This window comes from Homarus americanus, unplaced genomic scaffold, assembly GCF_018991925.1.
Source record: "Homarus americanus isolate GMGI-L3 unplaced genomic scaffold, GMGI_Hamer_2.0 scaffold16712, whole genome shotgun sequence".
Classification (NCBI taxonomy): domain Eukaryota; kingdom Metazoa; phylum Arthropoda; class Malacostraca; order Decapoda; family Nephropidae; genus Homarus; species Homarus americanus.
The window spans coordinates 6,006,304-6,032,374 of record NW_024757794.1 but is presented as its reverse complement, the minus strand read 5'-3'; the positions used below and the strand labels follow the sequence as shown (position 1 = coordinate 6,032,374).

Genomic DNA, 26,071 nt, shown 5'->3' with positions numbered 1-26,071 from the left:
ACCGTAATCACTTTTCGAATGGTTTATTTAAAAAACTGTTGTACTGTATTACAATAATATTCTATCCTAATTGACTTGAATAAATACTACGATACCATATTTCTGAATATTTTCATTAAAATCCATCAAAATCATTTTCTTTGTCATCGTCTGCAGCACCAAACAGCTTCTCCCAGTCCTCTCCTTGAACAGGGCTAGAGGGTACGTGTTTTTCGAATCGTTTTCAGTTAAAAAACTATTACATCACACGTATATTTTACCTAAACTGCGCCTGAATGAATATATTCTCGGAAATAAATAGTAGTTTTGCTGAAACGTGATGTATTTCAATGTAAAATAGGATAAAATACATGTCGAAAACAAAAGACTTTACCTAAGCTTCCGATGTTCTTGAGATGTTACTCGTTTTTTTAATAGTTTTCGGTTAAAATTCTGTTATATTACAATGATATTCTATTCATACCGTGCTTGATATAATACATTCACGGAAATGTAATATTTTTGCTGAAATTACGTACGTATTAAAGTGGAAAGTGGGATAAAATCGTGACGAAAACAATGACTTTCGCTTTCTTTCGTTCAAAAGATGTTACCGTAATCGCTTTTCGAATGGTTTAGTTAAAAAACTGTTGTATTACAATAATATTCCCTCCTAATTCACTTGAATAAATACTTGAATGGAAATATACAATATTTTTGTTGAAACTACCCGCGTTTCAGTGTAAAGTGTTGTTATAATAAATGGTAAACAATTTGCCTTCGGCACTCGTGTTTCAGTTTATAGGACGTAGAGCGTTTTTACTGAAGGTTTTGTTGTTCGCTTACCCTCAAAAACGTGGGTCGAACTATAAACGAGGAATATCATAAATTAACGATTTCTTGGTCAAAAAATCAGGGTCGACAGATAAACGAGGGGGGGTTATAGATGAGTATATACGGTATGTTGTCACAGTTTGATTGCTCGTTTTAAAGTGGAGACCACGTGGTCGCTTGTTGTCGCTGTGTAGCTGTGGCGCTCACGCATGCGCACATACACACAAAAGCCCGCTAAAAAAAAAAATAAAAATAAAATAATTAGTTTTCCAAAAGTCCGGATTCTCGGGTGGTCCGGATTTTTGGACTTTTACTGTACTCATCTTATTACATCCTTATTATATTGCAGTTGTTTACGTTAAAGCTGCTGTATCCTAAATTATATTGATTTATTTTATTTTTTTATTTTAAAGTGTCTGTGCCCTATCCATATTTTCACTTTAAATTACTTTTTGTAAATAATAATAATAATAATAATTGACGGTTTATTGAAAAAGTTCTGCAGCCCGAAGGCTGAAAATATACATTGGACATAAATGACTTATTACATACATTGGTGGTTTAACAAAAGCCTTCATTAGAGAAAGGTAAAGGAACATACAGATTATTGTAGGTGTTGAACAGCAAAAACGTAGTGTAGTAACTCCCTCCCAGATGGTGTTAGGAGGGACCTCATGTGGTGTAGTAGTTCCCTCACAGATGGTGTTATGAGGGGCCTCCCGTGGTGTAGTAATTCCCTCACAGATGGTGTTATGAGGGGCCTCACGTGGTGTAGTAATTCCCTCACAGATGGTGTTATGAGGGGCCTCACGTGGTGTAGTAATTCCCTCACAGATGGTGTTATGAGGGGCCTCATGTGGTGTAGTAATTCCCTCACAGATGGTGTTATGAGGGGTCTCACGTGGTGTAGTAATTCCCTCACAGATGGTGTTATGAGGGGCCTCATGTGGTGTAGTAACTCCTTCACATATGGTGTTATGAGGGGCCTGACGTGGTGTAGTAATTCCCTCACAGATGGTGTTATATGAGTGAGGTGTGGTTCCAGGCCTTCCTATCGTAGACGGATTAACACATCGCTGGTTGTTGGGTCTCACGGGCCGCTATCACTGGGTACCTGGGACCTCACTGTGTGAAGGTCAACCCGGGTACGACTGTTACTGTTGAGTTGTTCTCACTGACTTAAGCACCGTTCACCACTGTTCACCTCTGTTTAACACTGGTTCCATTCCTTTCCTAAATGAAACAGCAACTTCTGGCGAGAACATGTTGATATTCCGGTGGGGAGGAGGGTTCAGGGGAGGGGGCTGGTATGGGCCAACACAACAGTTGACCTGGCTGCTCCGAGAGGAGCGCCAGGCACGTCTCGACCCTTCGGTGGTCAAGGATGTAGTGTGTGTGTAGTTGTGTGTGTGTGCGTGCGCGCGTGCATGTGTGCTTGCAAGCGATATCTCCGTTAGCCTAAACAATTGGTGCAGAGCACTTCCGGGAATGAGAGATTTCTGGGTAACGAGACAACTCTCTCAAAGCCAGAAAAAAAATCCCTCATCCCTGGATTTTTCTGTGTAATGGAAAAATGTTCTTGAAAGTTCCAGAAATTGCACATTACATCATCTCTTGAACCAAGAAAAATATCCCCCGTCTCCGGAATTTTCCGGGTACCGGAAATTTTTTTTCTTCAAATTTCCAAAAAATGCGCCTGATTTTCTTCTCTCAAACCTGGAAAAGAACTCCCCCCATCTCTGGAATTTACTGGGGATCGAGAAAATTTTCTCAGAATTTTCCAGAAAATTATTCTCAAAGCCGGAATTTTACGGAAAATTCCTGCTTTGGGAACTATTTCCCGAGAAAATTTCCATTCCGACTATGGGCGGGCGTTCGTAAGTCAGGGACCCCATATAAATACAGTGGTCCCTCCATTAACGAGCACAATTGGTTCCACAGAGTCGCTCGTTAACTGAAAATCTCGTTAACTGAATATTATTTCAATGGGGTATTGGGTAATTGGTTCCAACTCTCAGAATTCCCTTAACATGAATTAAAAAGTACATACAAAGTACTGTATACCGGTAATAGAATACCGGTAAAAGACATTTATAAACAAAATACAGTACAGTAATGTACAATAATAAATAAAAAAAACAATAAAATATTTTAACACTTAATTTGAGGTGTGTAAGTAAAATTCCCTGCGGCTTTGTTTACATAGCGGCAGCACAAACAGCTGATTGTAGACACAGTCGATGACAACATACCATATTCTTTACAGAGTGCACTGGTTCTAATGATTTCTTCGTATTTCTTAATAATTTCTTGTTTCACTTGAATTGAAATTGTCTTCCAAGATTTCTTCGGACCCATGCTCGATAATTTCACCAATAAAATTTTAAGTTCACAACAATTTATTTAACTAATTCCAGATTTTTTTTATATTTAAACCAACACTGCACTGTATATTATCAATATTTTAACTAAATTTCAGAATGACCAATAATTTTAATGTAAAAATGCAAAATTATTCAAGAGCACAACTTTCTCGATGTTTCCTCCGCTGGAAACAAAGGTAAACAAAGAACCGATAATTGGCGGATGAGTTGATCAGTTGATGCGCGCACCAATACGTGTTTCTCGTAAGGCTGTCTTTCATACAATTTGTACTCGTTAATAGAACAAAGTCCTTACGGGAGGTAACTCGTTAACTGAAATCTCGTAAATTGAACCGCTCGTTAATGGAGGGTCCACTGTGTGTGTGTATGTGTACGTGTGCGCGTCCGTCCGTCCGTCCGTCCGTCCCTCGGTTAACGAACACAATTCGTTCCGCAGTCTTTCGTTAACCGAATCCATTATTTCAATGGGTTATTGGGGTAATTGGTTACAGTTCACAGAAAAGTACATACAAAGTATAAACAAAATGCAGTAAAGTACACTTACTTTGAGGTGTGTATGTAGAATGTTGCTGGTCGATGATGATGATGATGATGATGATGGGAATTAGAAGTGGGGGGGGAGGAGAAGGGAGAAGAAAAGCATTTTAATGCTTCTTTGAAGGCAAGTCACCTTCCATAATAATGTCAGGAACCTCTGGACTGACAGAGGGGAAGCATCTTTCTCACGCTTCCTTTTAGAGAAGAATTTGTCAAGTGTTAGTTGTGAGGCATACCTCCTGATCATTATCTGGTTCTTGAAGAAGGAGACCACTTTGTCCTCCACGGTACACAATATTGGTTCTGTTGTTTCCACATCAGGGTGCCTTGAAGCCAGTTTCCTGAACATCTCCCAGAAGTGAACAACATCTTTGAAGTCTGAAGAGACATATGGTCATCACTTTCCCTTTCCTCCTCACCATATTCTTTACTCAGTACATTGGCGCTAATGCCTTCTTCATTTTTCTTTATAATTTTCTGTTTTACTTGAATTAAAATTGCCTTTCTAGATTTCTTTCGACTCATGCTTCATGCAGTAATTTACAGCAATAAAATTTTAAGTTCACTAGCTGTAATTAAAGATTATTTTATTTAAATCAACGCTGCACTGCATTGTATATTATCAATATGTTAACCAAATTTCAGAATAACCAATAATTTTAATGAAAAAACGTAAAAATACTCTGTATTCAAAAGAGCGACAAGCACAATGTTTCCTCCACTGTAAACAAAGTTAAACAGATGCTTTTGCGGGTGAGTCAAGCGGCTGATGGGCCCACAAAAAACTAGTTCCCTGTACTGCATATATTATCAATATGTTAACTAAATTTTTAAATGACTAATAATTTTAATATAAAAAATGCAAAAATATTAAAGAGCACAACTTTCTTGATATTTACTCCACTGGAAACGAATGTAAACATAGAACCGATTACTGTACTGTATTGGCGGACTAGCTGGAATCTGGCAGGCCACTCGTTTCTTCCTCTCAGCCAGGAAATGAGATTGTGCATTTTAATCCTTTAATCTTTATGTAGCTTATTAATTATTAAAGAGATTCAGCAAGAGAACATTCTTATCTGTAGTACGTAGTGCTTCTCTGGGTGATTTTGACTAGTTAGTGGAATCATGTTTTATGTGTGAAGTGGTTGATTACCATCTGAAGTTTGGATTTATTGTGTTACTGAAAACTGAATTTTCACTTTAGGTTGCTCTTTTAATGATATAAAGGAAAACTCCTAAATTTTTTTCTAAAGCAAATTGACCTAGTAATATTATTCTGCATCTAGGCATGTACCTGAAAATAGAGGGAAATACAGTAGTCATGGTTGTTAGATACGGTAAACATGTATCCTCGATAATCACGGGACCTGATAATCGCTGATCTTGCTTATCACAGTAACCTCAATTGCGACCATGTGTTCGCTCATCACTGATTGATCTGGGTTATCGCAGAAATTATCTTGGGACAGCGGTGGGTCTGCGAGGGCCAGCGGTAGCAGTGATTGCCAAGAGATGGCAGCATGACTCGTGGCGCCAGCTTCCAGGGAGTACTGTATTTAGGAAAAAACTTTTGTGTGGATTTTCCTCCTGTAGCCATAGTTTTCTTAAAATGTATATACAGTACAGGTTGACAATCCCTTATCTGAAATCCTTGGGGCCAGAGGCATTTCGGAATTTTTCGGTTTTCAGAATTTTTTTTTTTTTTTTTTTTTTGCATTAGCCCATCCGGGCATAAATCACTGACCCACATCAGGGCCTGGGGGGAAATATAATAAAAATTATAATAATAATAATTCATAGGTCTAGGTCGTGTTTCTCACTTTTGATCTTTTTTCATTCTTGTATTTCTTTATTGTTATTATTATTATTATTTTATTATTACAGTACTCCCGTATTATTGTTATTTTTATTAATTTTATTATTATATTTTATTGTTGTTATTGTTATTATTATTATTATTATTATTAATGTTATACAGTATTACCCCGCTTTACCTGGTTTCACTTAACGCGATTTCTCATATACGCGGTGCCTCGCCAGAACCGAACTTTCACTTAACGCGGTTCATCTACTCATATATGCGGTGAAGTATAATATTTTTTTTTTTTAGCTCATAAAATTCATACAAATTACCCGGCCAGAATATAATTTACATTGCTGGAATTCTTACAATATGATGATCATTTTGAATATAAACATCATTGATTTTGCATTAGACATACAAATTTTAGATATAATGTTTACTCTGAGTAAATATGTTATCTTTTGTGCAAAATATATGACATCTATATTAAAAATATTCCTGGTCTTACAAGGAATCCAGCAATGTCAATTATATTATCCTAACTTTAGTTTGAGGTATTATTTATTACTAAAAAGGTAAATATTCTGGTTTTCCCACACATCTGGTAGGGAGGGACTGACCGACCATCTGGCACGGTGTGAAGAATATATATTTTTTTTTATTAACTGAAGATATTTGTTTTAGCTCATAAAATTCATACAAATTACCTGGCCAGAATATAATTTACATTGCTGGAATTCTTACAATTTGATGATCATTTTGAATACAGTCAACCCTCACTTTACGCGGTCCCACATTCCGCGTGTCCACGTTTAAGCGGTGCCCTGCCGGAACCTAACATGCTCACATTCCGCGGTGCGTGTACCCCATTATGCGGAGAGCGGCTGGCGAGCCGCACCATTTTTGGTTTCAAACCTCCCGCCATCTGCCATGTTGTGTAAGCGGCGCGAACATGTTGCACACAAGGTCGCCCAGTCATCAAAACATTACCAGTTCTTCACCCGCCACCCACCACAGCCGGCGCAAGTCAGTGATAGTGATAATTATAGTGAGGATATGGACTTGTATGAACTTTGGGGGGTTTGACAAAGAGGCCCTGCAAGCCTCTGTGGTGGATAGTGATACAAGTGATACAGGTGAGGGCCAATAATCTGCCCTCTGCCTCAGAACCAACCGCCCATCCCCGTGTGCCCAGCCATCTTTTCTACTAATGTAAGTGTTAAAAAACCTAATATTATTGATATTTCTCTTAATTATTAATTGTGTGTGCATTCCATCATAAAGTTAAGATAATATTTTTACTACAACATAGTTGTGTGTCGTCAAAAAGTGGAGTTTGGGGGTCGGCCCGGACTCTATTTCAATTAATCCCATATGTTATGTTATTCACTTTACGCGGCACCCTGTGGGTTACATTAACTGTGTAAAGTGAGGGTTGGCTGTATAAGCATCATAGATTTTGCATTAGACATACAAATTTTAGATATAATGTTTACTCTGAGTAAATATGTTATCTTTTGTGCAAAATATATGACATTTATATTCAAAATATTCCTGGTCTTACAAGGAATCCAGCAATGTCAATTATATTATCCTAACTTTAATCTGAGGTATTATTTAATACTAAATGTTAAAATCTAGTTTTTCACCCAACATTTCTCTTGTAGGGAGGGTTGGTGAGGGGTAGAGGGGGAGGGTTGGGACGGACCGACCATCTGGCGCGGTTGGAAGAGGGGGGGAGGCAAGGTGGGGTACTTTGATTGACAGATAGTGTCGTGAAGAATATTTTTTTTTTTTATTAACTGAAGATATTTGTTTTAGCTCATAAAATTCATACAAAATACCCGGCCAGAATATAATTTACATTGCTGGAATTCTTTCAATTTGATGATCATTTTGAATATAAACATCATAGATTTTGCATTAGATATACAAATTTTAGATATAATGTTTACTCTGAGTAACTATGTTATCTTTTGTGCAAAATATATGACATTTATATTCAAAATATTCCTGGTCTTACAAGGAATCCAGCAATGTCAATTATATTACCCTAACTTTAGTTTGAGGTATTATTTATTAAAATCTAGTTGTTTTCCCCCCAAAATTTCGCAGAGAGGGAAGAGCCAGCAGTGTAGTGTGAGAAGAGGGGGAGGGAGTTGAGTCCATTATTTGAATGGACATTAACTTGGCGACTGTATTTCTCTATTTCTCTTCAGTATTAATTGTGTGCATGTACCATCATAAAATTAAGATGTTATTTTTACTAGAACATAGGTATTGTGTCGGAAAAAGTAGAGTTTGGGGGTCGAGCCAATCTCTATTGGAATTAATCCCATATGTTCTGTTGTTCACTTAACGCGGTTTTCACTTAACGCGGTACCCTATGGGTTCAATTGACCGCGTTAAGCGGGGTACTACTGTATTTTATTTTGGTGTATTTTTATTAACATTTTTATTTACTATGAATAATTATTATTATTATAATTATTATTACTATTACATTTTCGCCCCCCAGGCCCTAATGTGGGTCAGTGATCTATGCCCAGGCTAATCCTGTTAAAAAAAAAAAAAAAAAAAAAAAAAATATATATATATATATATATATATATATATATATATATATATATATATATATATATATATATATATATATATATATATATATATATAATGCCCCACAAAAAAAGAACTTTCGGTTTTCAGAGCTTTTCGGTTTTCGGAATTTCGGATAAAGGGTTGTCAACCTGTACCAGTAAATGTGAGGGAATAAATAAAAATAATACCACTAAATGCGTTACAAAAAAAATAGTGTATTGCCAAACCAGTAAATAAAAGCCAAATGAAAGTTTAACACAGTCGCCATTTGCATATACTCCCTGGTTCACCATAGCAATGCAGACACCAACTCCAATGATTTCTTAGCAACGTTCCCCCCCCTCTATACAAGTACTCTGTGACCATCTTCCATCCCTTCACCGAGTCAGCTAACTCGTGTGCAAGGAAATGTATACTCCCTTTATATTTTTGCCTTTAGGACAAATATTTTTTAACCTTTTTTCACAATATGTACGTAGGATGGTGTGTGCATTTAACTGAGTAACATAAATGAAGAAATTTGTGTATATCTATCCCAAAATACAAGATGAAAAACAACCATAACACCAGTAGCCTGGTTGTTACAGTGACGAGTCTAACGTGACTGCCAGCGATGTAAGATGTAAATGTGAAAAGAAAGTTATGTGTTGATCTTTATTTGTATCAGGTATTTGTAGATATAAAAATAAAATTTGCAGGTGTGGCATTAATAGATTGTAATGCTTGTAAGAGTTTAGAAATGGTTACTGTTTAGATACCTCTTAAAGAATTGAGTGTCTGCCATACGGACGTTAATCGTCTCAAGTTATCATCAGTGCTGTCAGTACAGTAGTTATAAATTGAGCTTTTATATATTTACAATAATTATTTTTTAATTAATTAAAAATAATAATAATGTATTTAACTAAGCAATAACATTTTTAATTTTGGAGTTGGGTTTGGTAGAATTTAGCCTACTGGAGAGCAGCAACTGGTTATTAATTAGCTTACAGGAGACTTCAACTTCACATATAAGACGCAGACTGATTTTTTGAGACTTTTTCAGACAAAAAAGTACGGTAGTAAAGTTATGTTACTAGTATTATATCTTTTAGTGTACGTACACTTCTTTGGAGGTATATTTTGGTCAGTTGACGCATCATTGAGGTTGTGGGATGAAACTAATTTTTCCCATATGTTATGTGTTTCAATATGTATCGTTTTGCTGTCACGGTAGTTTTCTGGAACATAATCCCCGCGATTATTGAGGATACATGTATAAAACATTTTTTATCGGGTTACAATATTATAATAATTTTCTACATTTAGGCAGATTAATTTTTTTTAGTAGTTTCATTCACTTGTGGTTTAACATACGTAGCTATACCATGTATGAAAGTACACCCAAAAAAAATACAAAACTTCAGCAAAATATACTATGGAATTCATCCAGATTCACAAAATGCAATAGGTTTTTGTTAATAGTCTTTCCTTGTTACTGTTGAGGTAATTGGTTTGAAGCTACTTATTAATTTTTTTCCATGCTACACAGTAGAATTACCCAGGATCAGATTTTATTGAAAGGTCATTTTGTTTAAAAGAATTGTGAAATACTGTATTAATATATTAAGCAATAACTTTTATAATCTTCATTTTTAGTAGATGATCTAGTATGTGCATATATTAGAAACTTGTGATTATTATAGCTCATCTTCAAAGTGTTTAAAGTTAATAATTGAAACTTAAATACCAAAAATGGTGCATTTTATCTAATGTGAAGCTTGATTGTGTTATGCTATATATGTAATATGTGCATCTGTTGATGAAATGTGAAACAGGCTTCAAACTGTATACATCATTGGATAAAACTTCCAGGTGTCGAGTCTCCTTCCTTCTTGGCGCCTGCTTAGATAATGTCCGTCGCTTCCCTCCTCCCACCCACGGTGCAGAGCAGCTCAGGCAGGACTTTATTTGTGTGCCCGCTTTAGGGGTTGCTCTTTAGAAATCTTTGCCACATAAAGATAGATTCTGAGAAGATTGTCTAAATCAGATAGTTATTGAAAGATGTATTTTAATGATCTCATAGTAGCAACATGAGAATCATTTTTACATCAAATTAAACATATCAGCTCTACCTTTATTTGATGCAATACATTTTCTTAAGGTGAAAGTTTTCCAAAATGATTTTCATGTTAAATCAATAAGATCTTTATCAATGGCTGTAGGACTTGCTTGATATAATACACTTATTAAGAACTCAGGATCTATGTGTAGAAAAGGCAATGGCTTCAACATGTACTAAAAGCTGGTGTTCATGATCTAGTGTGCTTTGTTTAAATTGAATCATGACTTATACAACTGAGACAGGCTGGGGATTTGTTCTTTGCAGTTTTCTTTGGCAAATTTTTACTAATCATGCTTTATTTTTTTCATAAAGGGTTGCTCTAACAGTACTTGGTGTTTTGCCCTGTTTATTATTCTATACTGTATTATAATGCTATACTCTCTTGAGAGTTTCTGGCTTTTCCAGTATTAATGTTAGTCGTCACATATCCTAATTTATAATTCTTTTATTTTCTCTACATACAGTACCCATTAACCCATTAATATATTCCATATTAGTGTGTTGCTTTAAAAAACTAAGCTTTTTAATATATTAACAATTTGCTGTAAACCATATAAACGGTTCAGTGTACTTCCTCCAACTACAGTATAACAAGTGATTAAAATTGGACACTAATTATTCATTTTTAGGTTTAGGTTTTCCAATCTTACTTCATTGAGTGATAACCAAAATTCTGTGGATGTATCTCCCCTGTGAGAGTCATTTCCCAGATTTTTTACTGAAAGGGTCAAAAACCACCCAAATAAAATATAATTCCCATAAAAATGAGTTAGCCTGGGTGAAGCCCCTGGAGAATCTCTTCTTTGACATCACATTGACTCTTGTGAATCCAGCATCAACATACCATTAAGCAAATTATTTTATACTACATATCACACTGCTATGTGACTTTATACACTTAGATTGCACTACAAATGTAATTACAATAGGAATTTTTAAGACACTTGCACTAATGTAATACAGTAGAACGTCGATTTAAAGCGACTCCCACAATTAAGGACAATGTTTTAATTTAAAGCGAATCTTTCCTATTTTGCGCGAGTCAATCTGGTGCATCGTATTTTAAAATTTGCGCCTAATGTTTCTCTGGCCATGCTACACAGTCCTAAGGGCTAAGCTGTGCTGTACATGTACTCAAAATAATGTACGTACTAAATGATTACTAAAATTTTTGTCTAGTGCAAACTATAGCATGATTATATTCAAATTAATCACTATCTTATAAGAATTCCAGCAATGTAAATTTTATTCTCCCCGGTCACTTCTGTGACATTTTATAGACAAAAAAACAAAAACTCAATCTAAAGGACACAGATAAACAAATAAATACTTCACTAGACCTTCGCCCCCAACTGTCAAACGTGTCACTATTACCCCCCGTCCCTGCCAGGGTTGGGTGGTTTTATGCTTACAGTTTTTATCTTATATATAATATCACAAACTTAAGTTAGGAGAATATAATTTGCATTGCTAGAATCTTTGCAAGACAGCGAGTAATTTGAATATAAATGTCAAATATTTTGCACAAGAGATACAAATTTTAGCTCTTTTAGCCCCACCCCCATCTTCACATCAGCTGATCGCCAGTAAACAGACCATTTCACGTCCCATAATTTTAGCTGTGTTGATTTATGAGTGTTTGTTTTAACATAATACTACAAAAACAATGTTTTGTTTATTCTAGGAGATGGGCTGAGGTGCATCTGGGTAAACTGTCAGTCTTTTTAGCATTTTGTGTTTCTCTCAAGTGCCAAACTAAATTATTCCATTTAAGCAACACTTCGATTAAGTGCGAATTCGGTTTAAAGCGACCTCTCTTGGAACATATCTCGTGTTATATTGACGTTCTACTGTAGGTGATTTTTGTTAACCTGGTCTTCTCGTCATCCTCTAGAAGTCAAACCTGGCATCTACTCCCTCACACAGCTTTTGCTCTGGGCTGGAATATGGCTAATTAGCTTCTCAGTTCTTGTATACAATGTATGCTGTAGAGAGAACCATATTATAATTGGTGTATTATTTAAAATTTGTGCTCTGTATATCATTGTCCTTATCTCTCTTGACAGAGCTTGCTCAAGATATGTACAGTATTGTGTAAACCTTCATATCACTCAACAGGTCAAGGTGTTTGATATGCCCTCTCAACTGGCTACCTATTTAACTCCCCAAATTATAGTGAAAATGTTACATGGTCAGCAAGAATAAGACTATTTTATGATTTTTTTTTAGTGTGTGTGTTGTGTACCTATCAATAATGTATTACACATTCTATCATGAAGCAGGATGATTCATGCTGACTCACACTTCACAACACACAATTCATAGCTTTTATCTTTGTATCCTTGTATAAACTCCAACAGCTGTACATAATCTTGATACACAGAGACGTGCCAGGTAATTTAGTCATTGTTTTCCAAGCAACGTTTTGTTCTTTTGAGAACACTTAGAGGCCTAACTTGTATGAAAATTACTGTACAGTACATAATTTCAAAGAGCATTTCATTTTTTTCCATAGTTTGAATGGTGTCAGCTCTTAAAGGAGCTTTCCAAAAAGTTTTTGGTACATTGATCATCACAACACATTATATAGCAGACACTACCATACACCAGAGTGAGAAGGGACTTTATCTTCCAACAGGTTCTACTATACGTTTAAACTAACATTCTTGTGAGAGCACCTGCAATTTCCCTCACTTTCAGAATACTCTGTGTTATATTTCTCTTTATTCCTTTTACCTGCACTGTATGTTGCATCATGACCCTCCTTTATAAATAGTTACCATATGTTCTTAGCATTCAGTTTCAACTTCTATACCTTACATACTGCATCACATGGGTCCACCTAAGTGTTGATGGGAGTTTCTCAACTTTTTCTCTTTACACTTCACATGACTTCTTCCTCTTCAATTCATCACCTGTGTCTTTCCAATATCTAGACAACCATTGGCAGGAGAATTATTGATGTGGGGATTTTTGTTACTCCTTTTTAATACCCCTTTTAAAAGACTTGCTTCACACAAGTATTACTGTATACAGTACAATATTAGAATACTACACATCTTTATGGCTTGCTTTATCATTTTTGCTGGACAACACCATTTTTCAATTTACTCTTTTTCATGGCATTATTAAGGTAATATGCATCACTTTTATTATTTTTGTTTGAGTTCCCAACAATGTCTTCATGTTAAAAGTTCCTAATATGTTACATTGGAGTCAAGACTGAAAAAAAATAGTTCATATATTTTTGGTCCCATTTTATATAATTTATGATTTCTAGAAATTTGTTGTTAAATTTTTTTTATGTATGTTTGTTTTTACATACAGTAATCCTAAACTACTCCTCCCCAGTTTGAAAACCTGGGTAAACCCCTTGCAGTTTTTCCCATATTTCAGCCATCAAGACAGTACTATACACATACAGTACCTTCTTTCATTAACCTTGCTCCTCAGTCTGTATGGGTAGTTGCCCTCCACATCACCAAAACAATAGAGATGTAAACAGCCACAAATACCATCTTAAGTCTCACTCCAGAGTCATTTACTTGTTCCCTTGCTTGCTTCAACCTTTGCTATATTTTCTCGGTTTCTAATGTCTTTCCATTCTATGTACAGTTGAAGAAAACCTCTCAAATCCAGAACTGCCAAGACTAGTAGTTTCCTGTTTTTAGAAACTATACGAAGTATGCATTATAATTTGCTGGTATTTTGGAAGACTTAATAAAGGTGTCAAAGGGGTAAAGTAATTGAAAAGTTGCACACAAAATCAAGAACACCTGTAATTAGCTGATACAAACAAGAGATAAAATCCTGATTTATGCTTTGCTTAATTTTTGGTTGGAATCGGTTTTGGGGATACTGGATTCGAGAGGCTTAACTGGATTTACAACATGAACCCCAGCCCTTTTTTAATCTGTCCTTATCATAAGCTTTTGTAAGTCTACTGAATTTTGTATTGTTTGTTTTCTTTTTCATTTAACTGTGAGTGTACAATACTGTATACTGTATATCTAAACCAGATAGCATGCCATCTCTTCAAGTGGTCTTACTCATCTCATTTAGCCCCTTACGACATTTTTAATACTGTATTCTCTGTTGTGACATTTGTGTTCCGTGTATTGTACTTGCTATATACTTTGTGTGTGTGTGTGTGTGCATTACTAAGAAAAATTGATGTACAGTAATACCCCGCTTAACGCGATTTCGCATATACGCAGTGCCTCGCCAGAACCGAACTTTCACTTAACGCGGTTCATCTACTCATACACCATATATGCGGTGAAGTATAATATTTTTTTATTTTTTTTTTTTGCTCATAAAATTCATACAAATTACCCGGCCAGAATATAATTTACATTGCTGGAATTCTTACAATATGATGATCATTTTGAATATAAACATCATAGATTTTGCATTAGACATACAAATTTTAAATATAATGTTTACTCTGAGTAAATATGTTATTTTTTGTGCAAAATATATGACATTTGTATTCAAAATATCCTGGTCTTACAAGGAATCCAGCAATGTCAATTATATTATCCTAACTTTAGTTTGAGGTATTATTTATTACTAAAAAGGTAAATATTCTGGTTTTCCCACACATCTGGTAGGGAGGGTTGGTGGGGGGTGGGGGGAGGGAGGGACCGACCGACCATCTGTTACGGTGTGAAGAATATTTTTTTTTTTTTATTAACTGAAGATATTTGTTTTAGCTCATAAAATTCATACAAATTACCCGGTCAGAATATAATTTACATTGCTGGAATTCTTACAATTTGATGATCATTTTGAATATAAACATCATAGATTTTGCATTAGACATACAAATTTTAGATATAATGTTTACTCTGAGTAAATATGTTATCTTTTGTGCAAAATATATGACATTTATGTTCAAAATATTCCTGGTCTTACAAGGAATCCAGCAATGTCAATTATATTATCCTAACTTTAATCTTAGGTATTATTTAATACTAAATGTTAAAATTTAGTTTTTTCACCCAACATCTCTTGAAGGGAGGATTGGTGGGGGGTAGGGGGGAGGGTTGGGACGGACCAACCATCTGGCGCAGTTGGAAGAGGGGGGAAGGCAAGGTGGGGTACTTTGATTGACAGATAGTGTGTGAAGAATATTTTTTTTTTATTAACTGAAGATATTTGATTTAGCTCATAAAATTCATACAAATTACCCGGCCAGAATATAATTTACATTGCTGGAATTCTTACAATTTGATGATCATTTTGAATATAAACATCATAGATTTTGCATTAGACATACAAATCTTAGATATAATGTTTACTCTGAGTTAATATGTTATCTTTTGTGCAAAATATATGACATTTATATTCAAAATATTCCTGGTCTTACAAGGAATCCAGCAATGTCAATTATATTATCCTAACTTTAGTTTGAGGTATTATTTATTAAAATTTAGTGGTTTTCCCCCCAAAATTTCTCAGAGAGGGAAGAGCCAGCGAGTGTAGTGTGAGAAGAAGGGAAGGGAGTTGAGTCCATTATTTGAATGGACATTAACTTGGCGACTGTATTTCTCTATTTCTCTTAAGTATTAATTGTGTGCATGTACCATCATAAAATTAAGATGTTATTTTTACTAGAACATAGGTATTGTGTCGGAAAAAGTAGAGTTTGGGGGTCCGGCCAGTCTCTATTGGAATTAATCCCATATGTTCTGTTGTTCATTTAACGCAGTTTTCACTTAACATGGTACCCTGTGGGTTCAATTGACTGCGTTAAGCGGGGTACTACTGTACTATATTATATTTGTTGAATGTTTATATCTGTAAGTGACTGTAGGTTTTGAATGGGATAATAAGAAGTATTTGCCAAGTTTAAAAGTTGTCACATTATGAATTGTTCCTATTAATGAGCAGAAACTTTTGAATTGGAGATTAGTTGTCCAGTTTTCATATCATAAAAGTTAAATATTTTAGCACCATACTCCTTATTCTCCAAGATCCAAAGAAACAACCAAATTTCATGCTCAATTTGTTATGTACAGTACATAAGTCCTTTAGTACAGGAAAAGGCATGTGGTACTGTTCAGTATTATCGAGTATCTGAAGCCTTATAAGTTGGAAGGGATTTTGCATATTTGCTTGAAATATAGAATATATATCAGGTGTAGCTAAATGCCGAGTGACTTGTTTGAATGAATGAGTTTGGGTAAAGCATATAAGTAGCTGATTGTCATTGATAATGTTATGTGGAAGTGATATTTTTTTTTAGATTATGGTAGGAGGAGAAAAGGTGTCTTCAAGCAGTGAACTGAATTGGCAGGTAGATGGGTTGATGAGAAGTCATAAGGGCATAACTAGTGAAGTAGGTGTCTCTTTGGAAGGAAACTTATACACAATTAAAATAATAGTTGTAAAGAACCATTGTTGCTTGATAGTGGTGGTTGAAACAGGGAAAAAGGTTGAAAATCATACATATCTGGATTGTAAAGTAAGAAATTTTGATGGAAAGAGAAATTCAGATGCCACTTTCTTTTAAAAATAGCTTTAAAATGGTAGTGATTCTCGATATATTGATGAATGGAAGATAAGGAAAATATGATGCAAGAATTTGAAAAATTGGAAAATGAGTTCATGGTAATCCTGTGTAGTGCATAGCACAAGTGTAAAATACTCTGAACCAATTATAACCCAAGAAGCAAGACAGGAAAATCCTCTTAATGTGACATTTTTTACAGTTGCTGCTGAATATTAGGTTTTTGAAGCATGATCATTGGTCATCATAGCATATCAGTGTTAAATTACATCAGGGTGCCAGTTAAAATGATGGTGAAATTTAGTTGTAGTTTCTTATGCAGTCACAGAAGAGCTTTATGACAGCTTATTTGTTATTAAATTGCCTCCATTTCATATTGGCAGTGTTCTTAATAGTGGTGGTCAGTGAAGAGAATAAGTTTTAGAACTTGAAAAATGATCAGTGAGATTATGTCATTAAGATCCTCATAAATTTCAAATGTAATATACAGTACTGTACTGTATTCTGGTATGGGAAACTGTAAAGACTAGGCTTTATATCTTTACTTACATTATTTTGGAAAGATAAATCCTTTTACTGGGTTTTCTGTAACCTTTATGTTTTTATTTCATTATTTTTTGTTTTGTATTATATTTTTCATATCAGTTGTGTCTGTCCTGGCATCTGTCAGTCTGTTTGTCTGGGGGTTGTGAACTTAATACTATATTCAAACACAGTGATGGATTTTAATCAGACTAGGTAGATAGATGTACTAATTAAACAAGATCTAATTCAAGTTCAGTAAACAGCATATTCTTTCAGTATTGTTCACTTATGACATTTTTATCTTTGGTCTGGCACAGCAGGGATTTACCCAACTGAAGTGGTTTTTTGGAAGTATTATTTGTTAGTTTCTTGACAACTGGAAATAATAGTTAGGGGGGAACTTTGACCAAGAAAAATTTGCTTGAGAGCTGTCAAATGGAAAATGATGTTGGGAACTATTTGTATCTTGCCTTTGTCATTATGTACATGTGCTGATAAACTGAAGCAATGTGTCTGGTGATATGAGAACATTAATTTTAGCATTAGTAGTAGAGGATACAAGGATGCTACAAGAGGAAGGGAAAGTAACATACCATAGTTGCTTACGTAGCTCAAAATATTGAGCATGCTGTATAGCTTTTGGTTGACTTTTAGGTAATAATGAAACACAGTACAGTATATCAGTTGTATTCTACACATAGGTGAAAGGTAGATTCATGCAATGTTCAAAGTTGTGTTGCATTGATGTTTGTATTGTAATGAAAAGAATGCCCAAGGAACGCTGAGTCCATGATTGAATCAGTTTTATTTTTTATTACTTCTGTACTGTATATACAGGATGCTCCATAGGGTGTGTATTCCTGAGACGTAAATAAAGATAAATTACTAAATGACCAAATTGTCAATTCTCAAAACTGTAGTTTCAGAGTAACAGCACATGACAGGTTTGGTTGTAATGTGATAAAACCTACAGTATATTGGGTATAAATGAAATAGCAACTGTTGTTAGTGTCGCTTATTAACAATAATAATGCCATATGATTTGTACTGGGATTAATATTTAGAGCAAATGTTCAAAGTTCCACCCCTCTTGGTCAATGCAGGCTTCAGCCCATCGCACACGTTCAAAGACCCCAGGGGTGTTACGAATGTTTGTCACATTTTCCTGCACACGGTGCCACAATTCCTTGTGGTTTGGGACTAATGTAACATACTTCTTGCTTTTTATGTGACCCCACAGGTTGAAATCAAGGTGATTTATTTCTGGTGACCGTAGATTTCATCACATTCCGACCAAACCTGTCATGTGCTGTAACTGAAACTATTGAGAATTGACAATTTGGTCATTTAGTAATTTATATTTATTTACATCTCAGGAATACACACCCTGATTTATGAAAGGTATTTATGGAACATCCTGTATATACAGTATTTATGCACCAAACACTTTCAGATAGCCATTTACTTGTAATTACAGTACAGGTACCGGTACTAGTAATTATATTCCAAATTCTGTGGAAGCTCCATTGCAGAAAATCCTGTAGACTAGAATCATTAGGTAAATTCACACTCGGCCACACCAGCATGTACATACATTGTCTGTGTTGCACATTTGTATTTTGGGTGTATTTTATATATATATATATATATATATATATATATATATATATATATATATATATATATATATATATATATATATATATATATATATATATATATATATATATATATATATATATATATATATATATATATATATATATATATTTATATATTTATATATATACAGTGACCCCTCGTTTAACGAACACCTCGGTTAAAGTAATTTCGATTAACGAACTGCCTTCCATAAGGATCTTCAATTCGGTTAATGAAAAAAAATTCGGTTAACGAAGTTCTTACGAACCGACCTCAACATGTTTTCGCTTGCACTGACCGGGCAACCAGCTTTAGTATCAGTCCGCCAATACATTAATCAGTTCTAGGGCTTAAATCCCTTACTATTTTAGTAAATATCAAGAAGTTTATACTATTCACTAATTTTAAAAGTTTAATATTCAATTTTTTAGTCATTTTAACAATTATTGAACATAACTGAAGGTAAAGTGACTAGTTTAATGCGCGGCATCCAGCCGCTTAACACAGCAAACAGGAGTTAGTCTCTCTCTGTTTTCACTGGAGGTAACATCTTGCTTGAGACTCTCTTCAACTAAACACTTTTTTTCTGTGTTTCCAAGCAAATTATTGGTCATTTTGAAATATATTTTACATATTGACAATATATAATGCAGTGCAGTGTTGATTTAAAGAAAATAATCTTGAATTACACCAAGAGAGCTAAAATTTTATGGGTGAAATGGCGCCATGGGGTGACTTCTTCCACCCCAATGCCTTCTCTTCTTCCTTCTCCTCCACCCCTATTCTAAATCCCATCATCATCCAGGAGCCTTCTACATACACACCTCAAAGTAAGTGAACTTTTCTACCATTTTTGTTGAATTTATGAAATTTTCGGTGAGCTGGAACCAATTACCCAAAACCCATTGAAACAATGGTTTCGGTTAACGAACTTTTCGGTTAACGAACGACCTTCTGGGCAGTTTGGGTTAAGTTAGCAGTCTTAACATGTATATGTAGCAACCAACATATATATATATATATATATATATATATATATATATATATATATATATATATATATATATATATATATATATATATATATATATATACACACACACACACACACAGTTGTACCCCACTTAACGCGGTCAATTGAACCCAGAGGGTCCCGCGCTAAGTGAAATCCGCGTTAAGTGAACAACAGAACATATGGGATTAATTCCAATAGAACCCAGCCCGACCCCCAAACTCCACTTTTTGACGACACATAACTATGTTGTAGTAAAAATTCTATCTTAACTTTATGATGGTATGAAAAAACAAGTAATATAGAAGAGGTTAGGTTAGGAAAGATAAAGGTTAACATAGGAAAAATGAAGGTTACCTAAGAAACTAAAAGTTAGGTGGAACACTTACGGTAGTAGAAGAGATGGGTCGGCATACGGGGATGGAGGCTGGTTCCGAGGCAGAGGGCAGATTACTGGCCCTCAGGTGAATCACCATTACTAGGTGAATCAACATCACTGTCACTTACAGTTGTCAGGGCTTCCCTGACAAATCCCTCAAAGTCAACTTCACTTTCACTATCACTGGCTTGGGCTGGCTGTGGTGGGTTGCGGGCGAAGAACTCGGTTATGCTTTGCTGACAGCTGGTGTTGATGTTGTCGTGATACACCTTGATGTACGGCTCCATAGCCTGCACCAGTCGGGTATGGAAGACTTCATAGCGTTCATCGTCATTGTCGCGGGAAAGGACGGACTTAATTTTTTCTGTAAACTCTATGACACACTTAATATCACTATGACTTAAACTAGGTTCTTCGGAGAATGACGCACCTTCTTCCTCCTCTTCACTGGCGTGTTCTTCTTCCAAAATCTTGTCGGCAGTCACTTCAGGATCTTTGATCACCTCCAGGATGTCTTCGTTGGTGGTCTCGGAGAAGCCTTCAGCTGTAATATTGAGCGCAGCTTCTCTGGCAAGGTCCACTGCTACTGCAACAGTCTGAACCTGACCAGTCACAGGTTCACTCCTCCTCTCACCTGGTATGCCATGCAACACATGTCTCCATGCGTGACGAATCGTAGCAAAAGTCAGCAGATCCCATGCCTCCACCAAGAAGTCTACAGCTTGTTTAACGTTAAACTTCTTCCAAAATTGTTTGACGAGAAGTTCTTGAGTCGCCGCCACTTGTTCCTTGTCCTCGTCGCTTTTGCTCTCGCTGTCGGTGTCACCCAGCTTACGCAACTCATCCTTGGTGTTGGTAGAGTCGTTCAGGAGCTTGAACTTCTTTGCAGAGTACGCAGCTTTCACATTGCAGATCAACTCCTGGTCCATGGGCTGGATTAATGACGTAGTGTTGGGAGGAAGGAAGACCACTTTTACGTTGGGGTGACGATCCATAAGTAGGGGCGAGTGTCCAGGTGCGTTGTCAAGGAGCAACAAAATATTGAATGGAACATTCTGTTGCTCGCAGAATTTCTTCACGTTGGGAACAAAACAGTTGTCAAACCAGAAGAGGGACAGAGAAGAGGACATCCACGCCTTACATGCGGTTAGCCAGTGGACATTAAGCTTGTTCATGTCCATATTCTTGTAGGCGTGCGGCTTGCGGGCTGTGTGAATCACCGATAACTTTGGTTTACAGGTACCGGAGGCATTGGTGGTAAACAGGGCGGTGATGCGTTCCTTCTGCAACTTCCGACCCCTTACCTTGCTGGCAGACTGGACAACGAAGGTCTTGGAAGGTAACTTTTTCCAGAAAAGACCAGATTCGTCCATGTTAAACACCTGGTCGTCGGTGTACTGTCCTTCCTCCATAATCTCACGTAAAAACGGAGGAAAATCTCTAGCCGCCACACGGTCAGCACTCGCTTCCTCACCACCAATGTTGATGTTGGTGATCTTGTTCCTCTTCTTAAACCTATGCAGCCAACCAGAGGAAGCATTGAAGGGTTTGGGCTCTGCAATTCCCAGTTTACGTGTCACTGCTGCGTATAGCTCACGTGCGTACTCTTGCACTGAGCACGTGTCCACCGCCATGTTGCGTCGCGCCTGACGCACCAAATAACTCACCAGCAAATTTTCCACTTTTGCCAGCACCCTGTTCTGGCAATACCTGATAGATGAAGCACCTGCAGACTTTGTGATTTTCATGTGCTCTTTGATCTTGGCTGCATCCTTCTTGATCGTACGAATCGTAGATTCGTTGACGCCATGATGGCGCGCGAGATCAACTTGCCGTCTTCCTTTCTCCAAATCTTGAACAATTTGGTACTTCACCTCGTAGCTTAATGAACGTCGTGTCTTCTTTGGCTTAGTGCCGCTGGGTCCAGGTAAGGAAAGGTCTCTCTCTGGGGGCGGTGGTGGTCCGGCGGAAGCCATTTTACGGAACAATGGATGCGCGTTAACCCGGGGTGGCCTTGAGGGATGAAACTGCCGCGGCTAGGTCAAGCGTCGTCTCTCCTCCCTCCCTCCCTCCCCGGGGTGGTCACGTCATAATACTTTAAGCCAATTACAGCTAGCAGCAGAGGGGGGTAGGGATGCATGGCCAATCACAGTCCGATACGTCATATGACGTCAGTGATAACGCAACAAAGACACACACTGCGCAACCTTACCGCGCCGCTTGCCCAAGCGGAGGGAGGAGGAGGGAGAGGCAGGCAGGCGGGCGGGCAGGCGGGTGGCGCGTGGCGCGTGGGCAAAATCTAAAAATAGCGTCTCGAGCCGGACACTCACCGCGTATATGATGAAAAATTCCGTGTTAAGTGAAAGTTCAGCTCTGGCGAGGCACGCTGTCTATGCAGCAGCGTGAAACTTAGGCAGAATATATATATATATATATATATATATATATATATATATATATATATATATATATATATATATATATATATATTTTTTTTTTCTTTTTTTTTTCTGGTTTTACGCGGTTAATTAAACCCATGGAGGTCCGCGTATAAAGTGAAGCACGTAAATAAAGTAACAAAACATATGGGATTAATTGAAATAGAGACTGGGCCGACCTCCAGTCTACCCTTTTTTTGAATATCGCTGACACAATACGTACATTGTAGTCAAAATAACATCTTAATTTTATGATGGTATGCACACACAATTAATATATAAGAGAAATATCAATAATATTAGGTTTTTTAACACTTACTTTAGTAGAAGAGATGGCTGGGCACACGGGGATGGGGGTTGGTTCCGAGGCAGAGGGCAGATTATTGGCCCTCGCCTGTATCTCTATCCACCACAGAGGATAATCTTGACCTTTTTGTGTCATTTAAAACCTTGCAGCCACCCAGCGGAAGCACTGAAGGGCTTGGGCTCTGCAACCCCCATTTTTCTTGCTACTGTTGCATAGAGTTCTCGGGCGTAGTCCTGCAGTGCCCGAGTGTCGACCACCATGTTCCTTCTTGACTGCCGAATAATGTAGCTTACCAACAAACTCTCGGTCTTCAGCAGCACCTTATTGTGGCAATATTTCACTAGCGAGGGACCTACAGACTTGGTAATGTTCATGTGTTCATTGATTTTGCCGGCATATTGTCTGGCCAGATCCACCTACCTTGTGCCTTTTTCTAAATCCTGAACGATCTTGTACTCAACCTCATAGCTTAAGGCGCGTCGCACCTTCTTGGCCTTGGGGCGGCTTGGGCCAGGTAGTTCAGGGCTTCTCAGGGGTGGTGGGGGTCCAGCGGAAGCCATTGTGTAGAAAGAAAAAACGAAACCAGTTCCTGGGCACGAGTGAATGTACGCGGGGACAGTGAGACTGGAGCGGCGATGGTCGAGAGCGCGGGTGATGGGGTGGCAAGGTTAATAGACCAATCACAGTGCGTGGCGGAGGGGGTGCGTGGGTGGTAAGTATATGTGGCCCAATCACAGTCCGTGATGTCATTGGTGCGAGTCTGACGTCAGCGGTGACGTCAGCGTCCAGCACCTTGCCCCGCCGCTTGCCGCTTATATGATGGCATTTACCGCGTAAAGAATAATTATCACTTCTGAACAGGTGCCGCGTAAATGGCCATTCGCATATAAAATATCCGTGTAAACCCAGACTATACTGTGTGTGTGTGTGTGTGTATATATATATATACAGTGGGGTATGCTATAACGAATCTAATTGGTTCTAGAACCTCGTTCGTTATAGCATTCGTTCGTTATGGGATTAATCCGTTCCAGGCCCTCAAATACAACCACTTAACACTGAAAAAATTTTGTGGAAATTGTAAAAAATACGGTACTTTATCTTACCTTAGTGTTGTTAGCATGCAGGACAGGAGGCAGAGGAGGAGGGGGGAGGAGAGAATTATGGAGAAGAGATGGAAGGAGAGGAGTCATCCTTCCTAGCCCTCTTTGGTGACTGTCTTACAGGCACTTTGTCTGTTTCTTTACTATTTTTTTCTTAGTTTTAAGGGTTATTAGCTTTCTCACTCACTTTTGACGATTCATTGTTACAATTGTACACTTGTATAACAAAATAGTTATAAAATAACACGAATTTCCACATCAAAAGACGAAATTTCAACAAGTTCAGTGGTGCACTGACTACACAATGAACCAATATGGCGCCTGACGCTCTTGTTGTGAGCCGCGGTACAACAATATTCATGCGCCAGACGAAATAGTCCTGTATTCATCCGCGTTCGTTGTAGGAGTTGCGTTCGTTATAGCATTCTCAATTTTATAGGTAAAACCATTCGTTATAGGAATATTCGTACTAGAATCCGTTCGTTATAGCATACCCCACTGTATATATATATATATATATATATATATATATATATATATATATATATATATATATATATATATATATATATATATATATATATATATATATATATATATATATATATATACTGTACATATATACATATATACATACATACATACATACATACATATATACACCTTTTTTATGGCTCATTAATGGAATCTTAGGCTTGTCTTCAGATATTGATGGACATGTCCTAATTTATATTTTCAAAGTTATTTTTCCTCTTCTTAAAGCTAATGTCTGTTTGGATTCAATTGCAGTGTATTTTTAAGTATGAGACAAACTTTCACTCGGGCAGTTAATATTTCTTCGTACATTATTATTATTATTTAATTTTTTTTGCAGACAGTTTCTTGTTATATGAGTTTTAAGAAATACAGTTAAAGATAGTTGATACTTTTGAATATTGTTATTTAAATACCTTATGTGTTTCAGGTTCCTCAAACGTAGCAGTACCAACCTCACCTAACCTAGCTCCCAACCTCTCCAATGCCCCATATACACAAGCTGTTTGTTCATCTCCATCCCCAATTCTCTCTTCATCTTTGTCTACTCTGTCTTGCACTGAACCTTCATCACCACTACTGCCTCCCCTTTCTCCTCCCCCTCAGTCCTCAAAAATAAGTACAGACGATGGAGGAATTGCGTCATCATCAACATCTCCTTTAGCCTCATCTTCACTTGCTTTCAGCTTTGTAACGAGCTCCTCTGTAGCAGCAGCAGCAACCACCTCATCATCATCGCTCTCTGCTTCATCACTTTCACCCTCTGCCTCCACCTCACATTCACCACCGCCATTGCCATCATCATCACCGCCACCACTGTCCTCAGCTTCAGCTATTTTAACACTTCCAATGGATTCCACTCCTCTGACCAGTATAGCTCCTGGCTTAACCCCCTCCAAATCCCACTTGGCTTCAGTCAACCTTCATTATTGTTCTCCACCATCTACTTCTCCATCTGGTCCACCACCTCCTCTACCTCTTAGTGACCCTCCCATTCTGCTTACCCCGATGGATGGTGAGGAACTGGAGCCTCCTCATTCACCTCTGGATGTATCAACACCTCTCACTGTGGATGGGATGACTGCTTTACATCTTGCAGCGCAGGGGAACAACTGGCAGTAAGTCTTCATTCTACTTGACTGGTGTTGGAGCCTTATAAAACACACACACACACACACACACACACACACACATACACACATACATACATACATATACACACACACACACACACACACACACACACACACACACACACACACACACACACACACACACACACACACACACACACACACCACACTACTGTTCATAAAAGGAACAATAATTATCCCATGGATTGGGAAAACCGTATAGAAGTGTATAAATCAACATG

General features: G+C 37.1%; 1 protein-coding gene across 2 annotated transcripts in view; it reads left to right on the top strand.

The window, feature by feature from the left end:
• The window catches only part of LOC121857741 (cortactin-binding protein 2-like), a 115,380-nt gene that overhangs the window by 65,187 nt on the left and 24,122 nt on the right, over positions 1-26,071 (top strand). For both annotated transcript variants that reach the window (XM_042353864.1, XM_042353863.1), the window contains one exon: positions 25,127-25,814. In XM_042353864.1, coding sequence (XP_042209798.1) covers positions 25,127-25,814 — 688 coding nt within the window. The remainder of the gene's footprint in view (positions 1-25,126; positions 25,815-26,071) is intronic.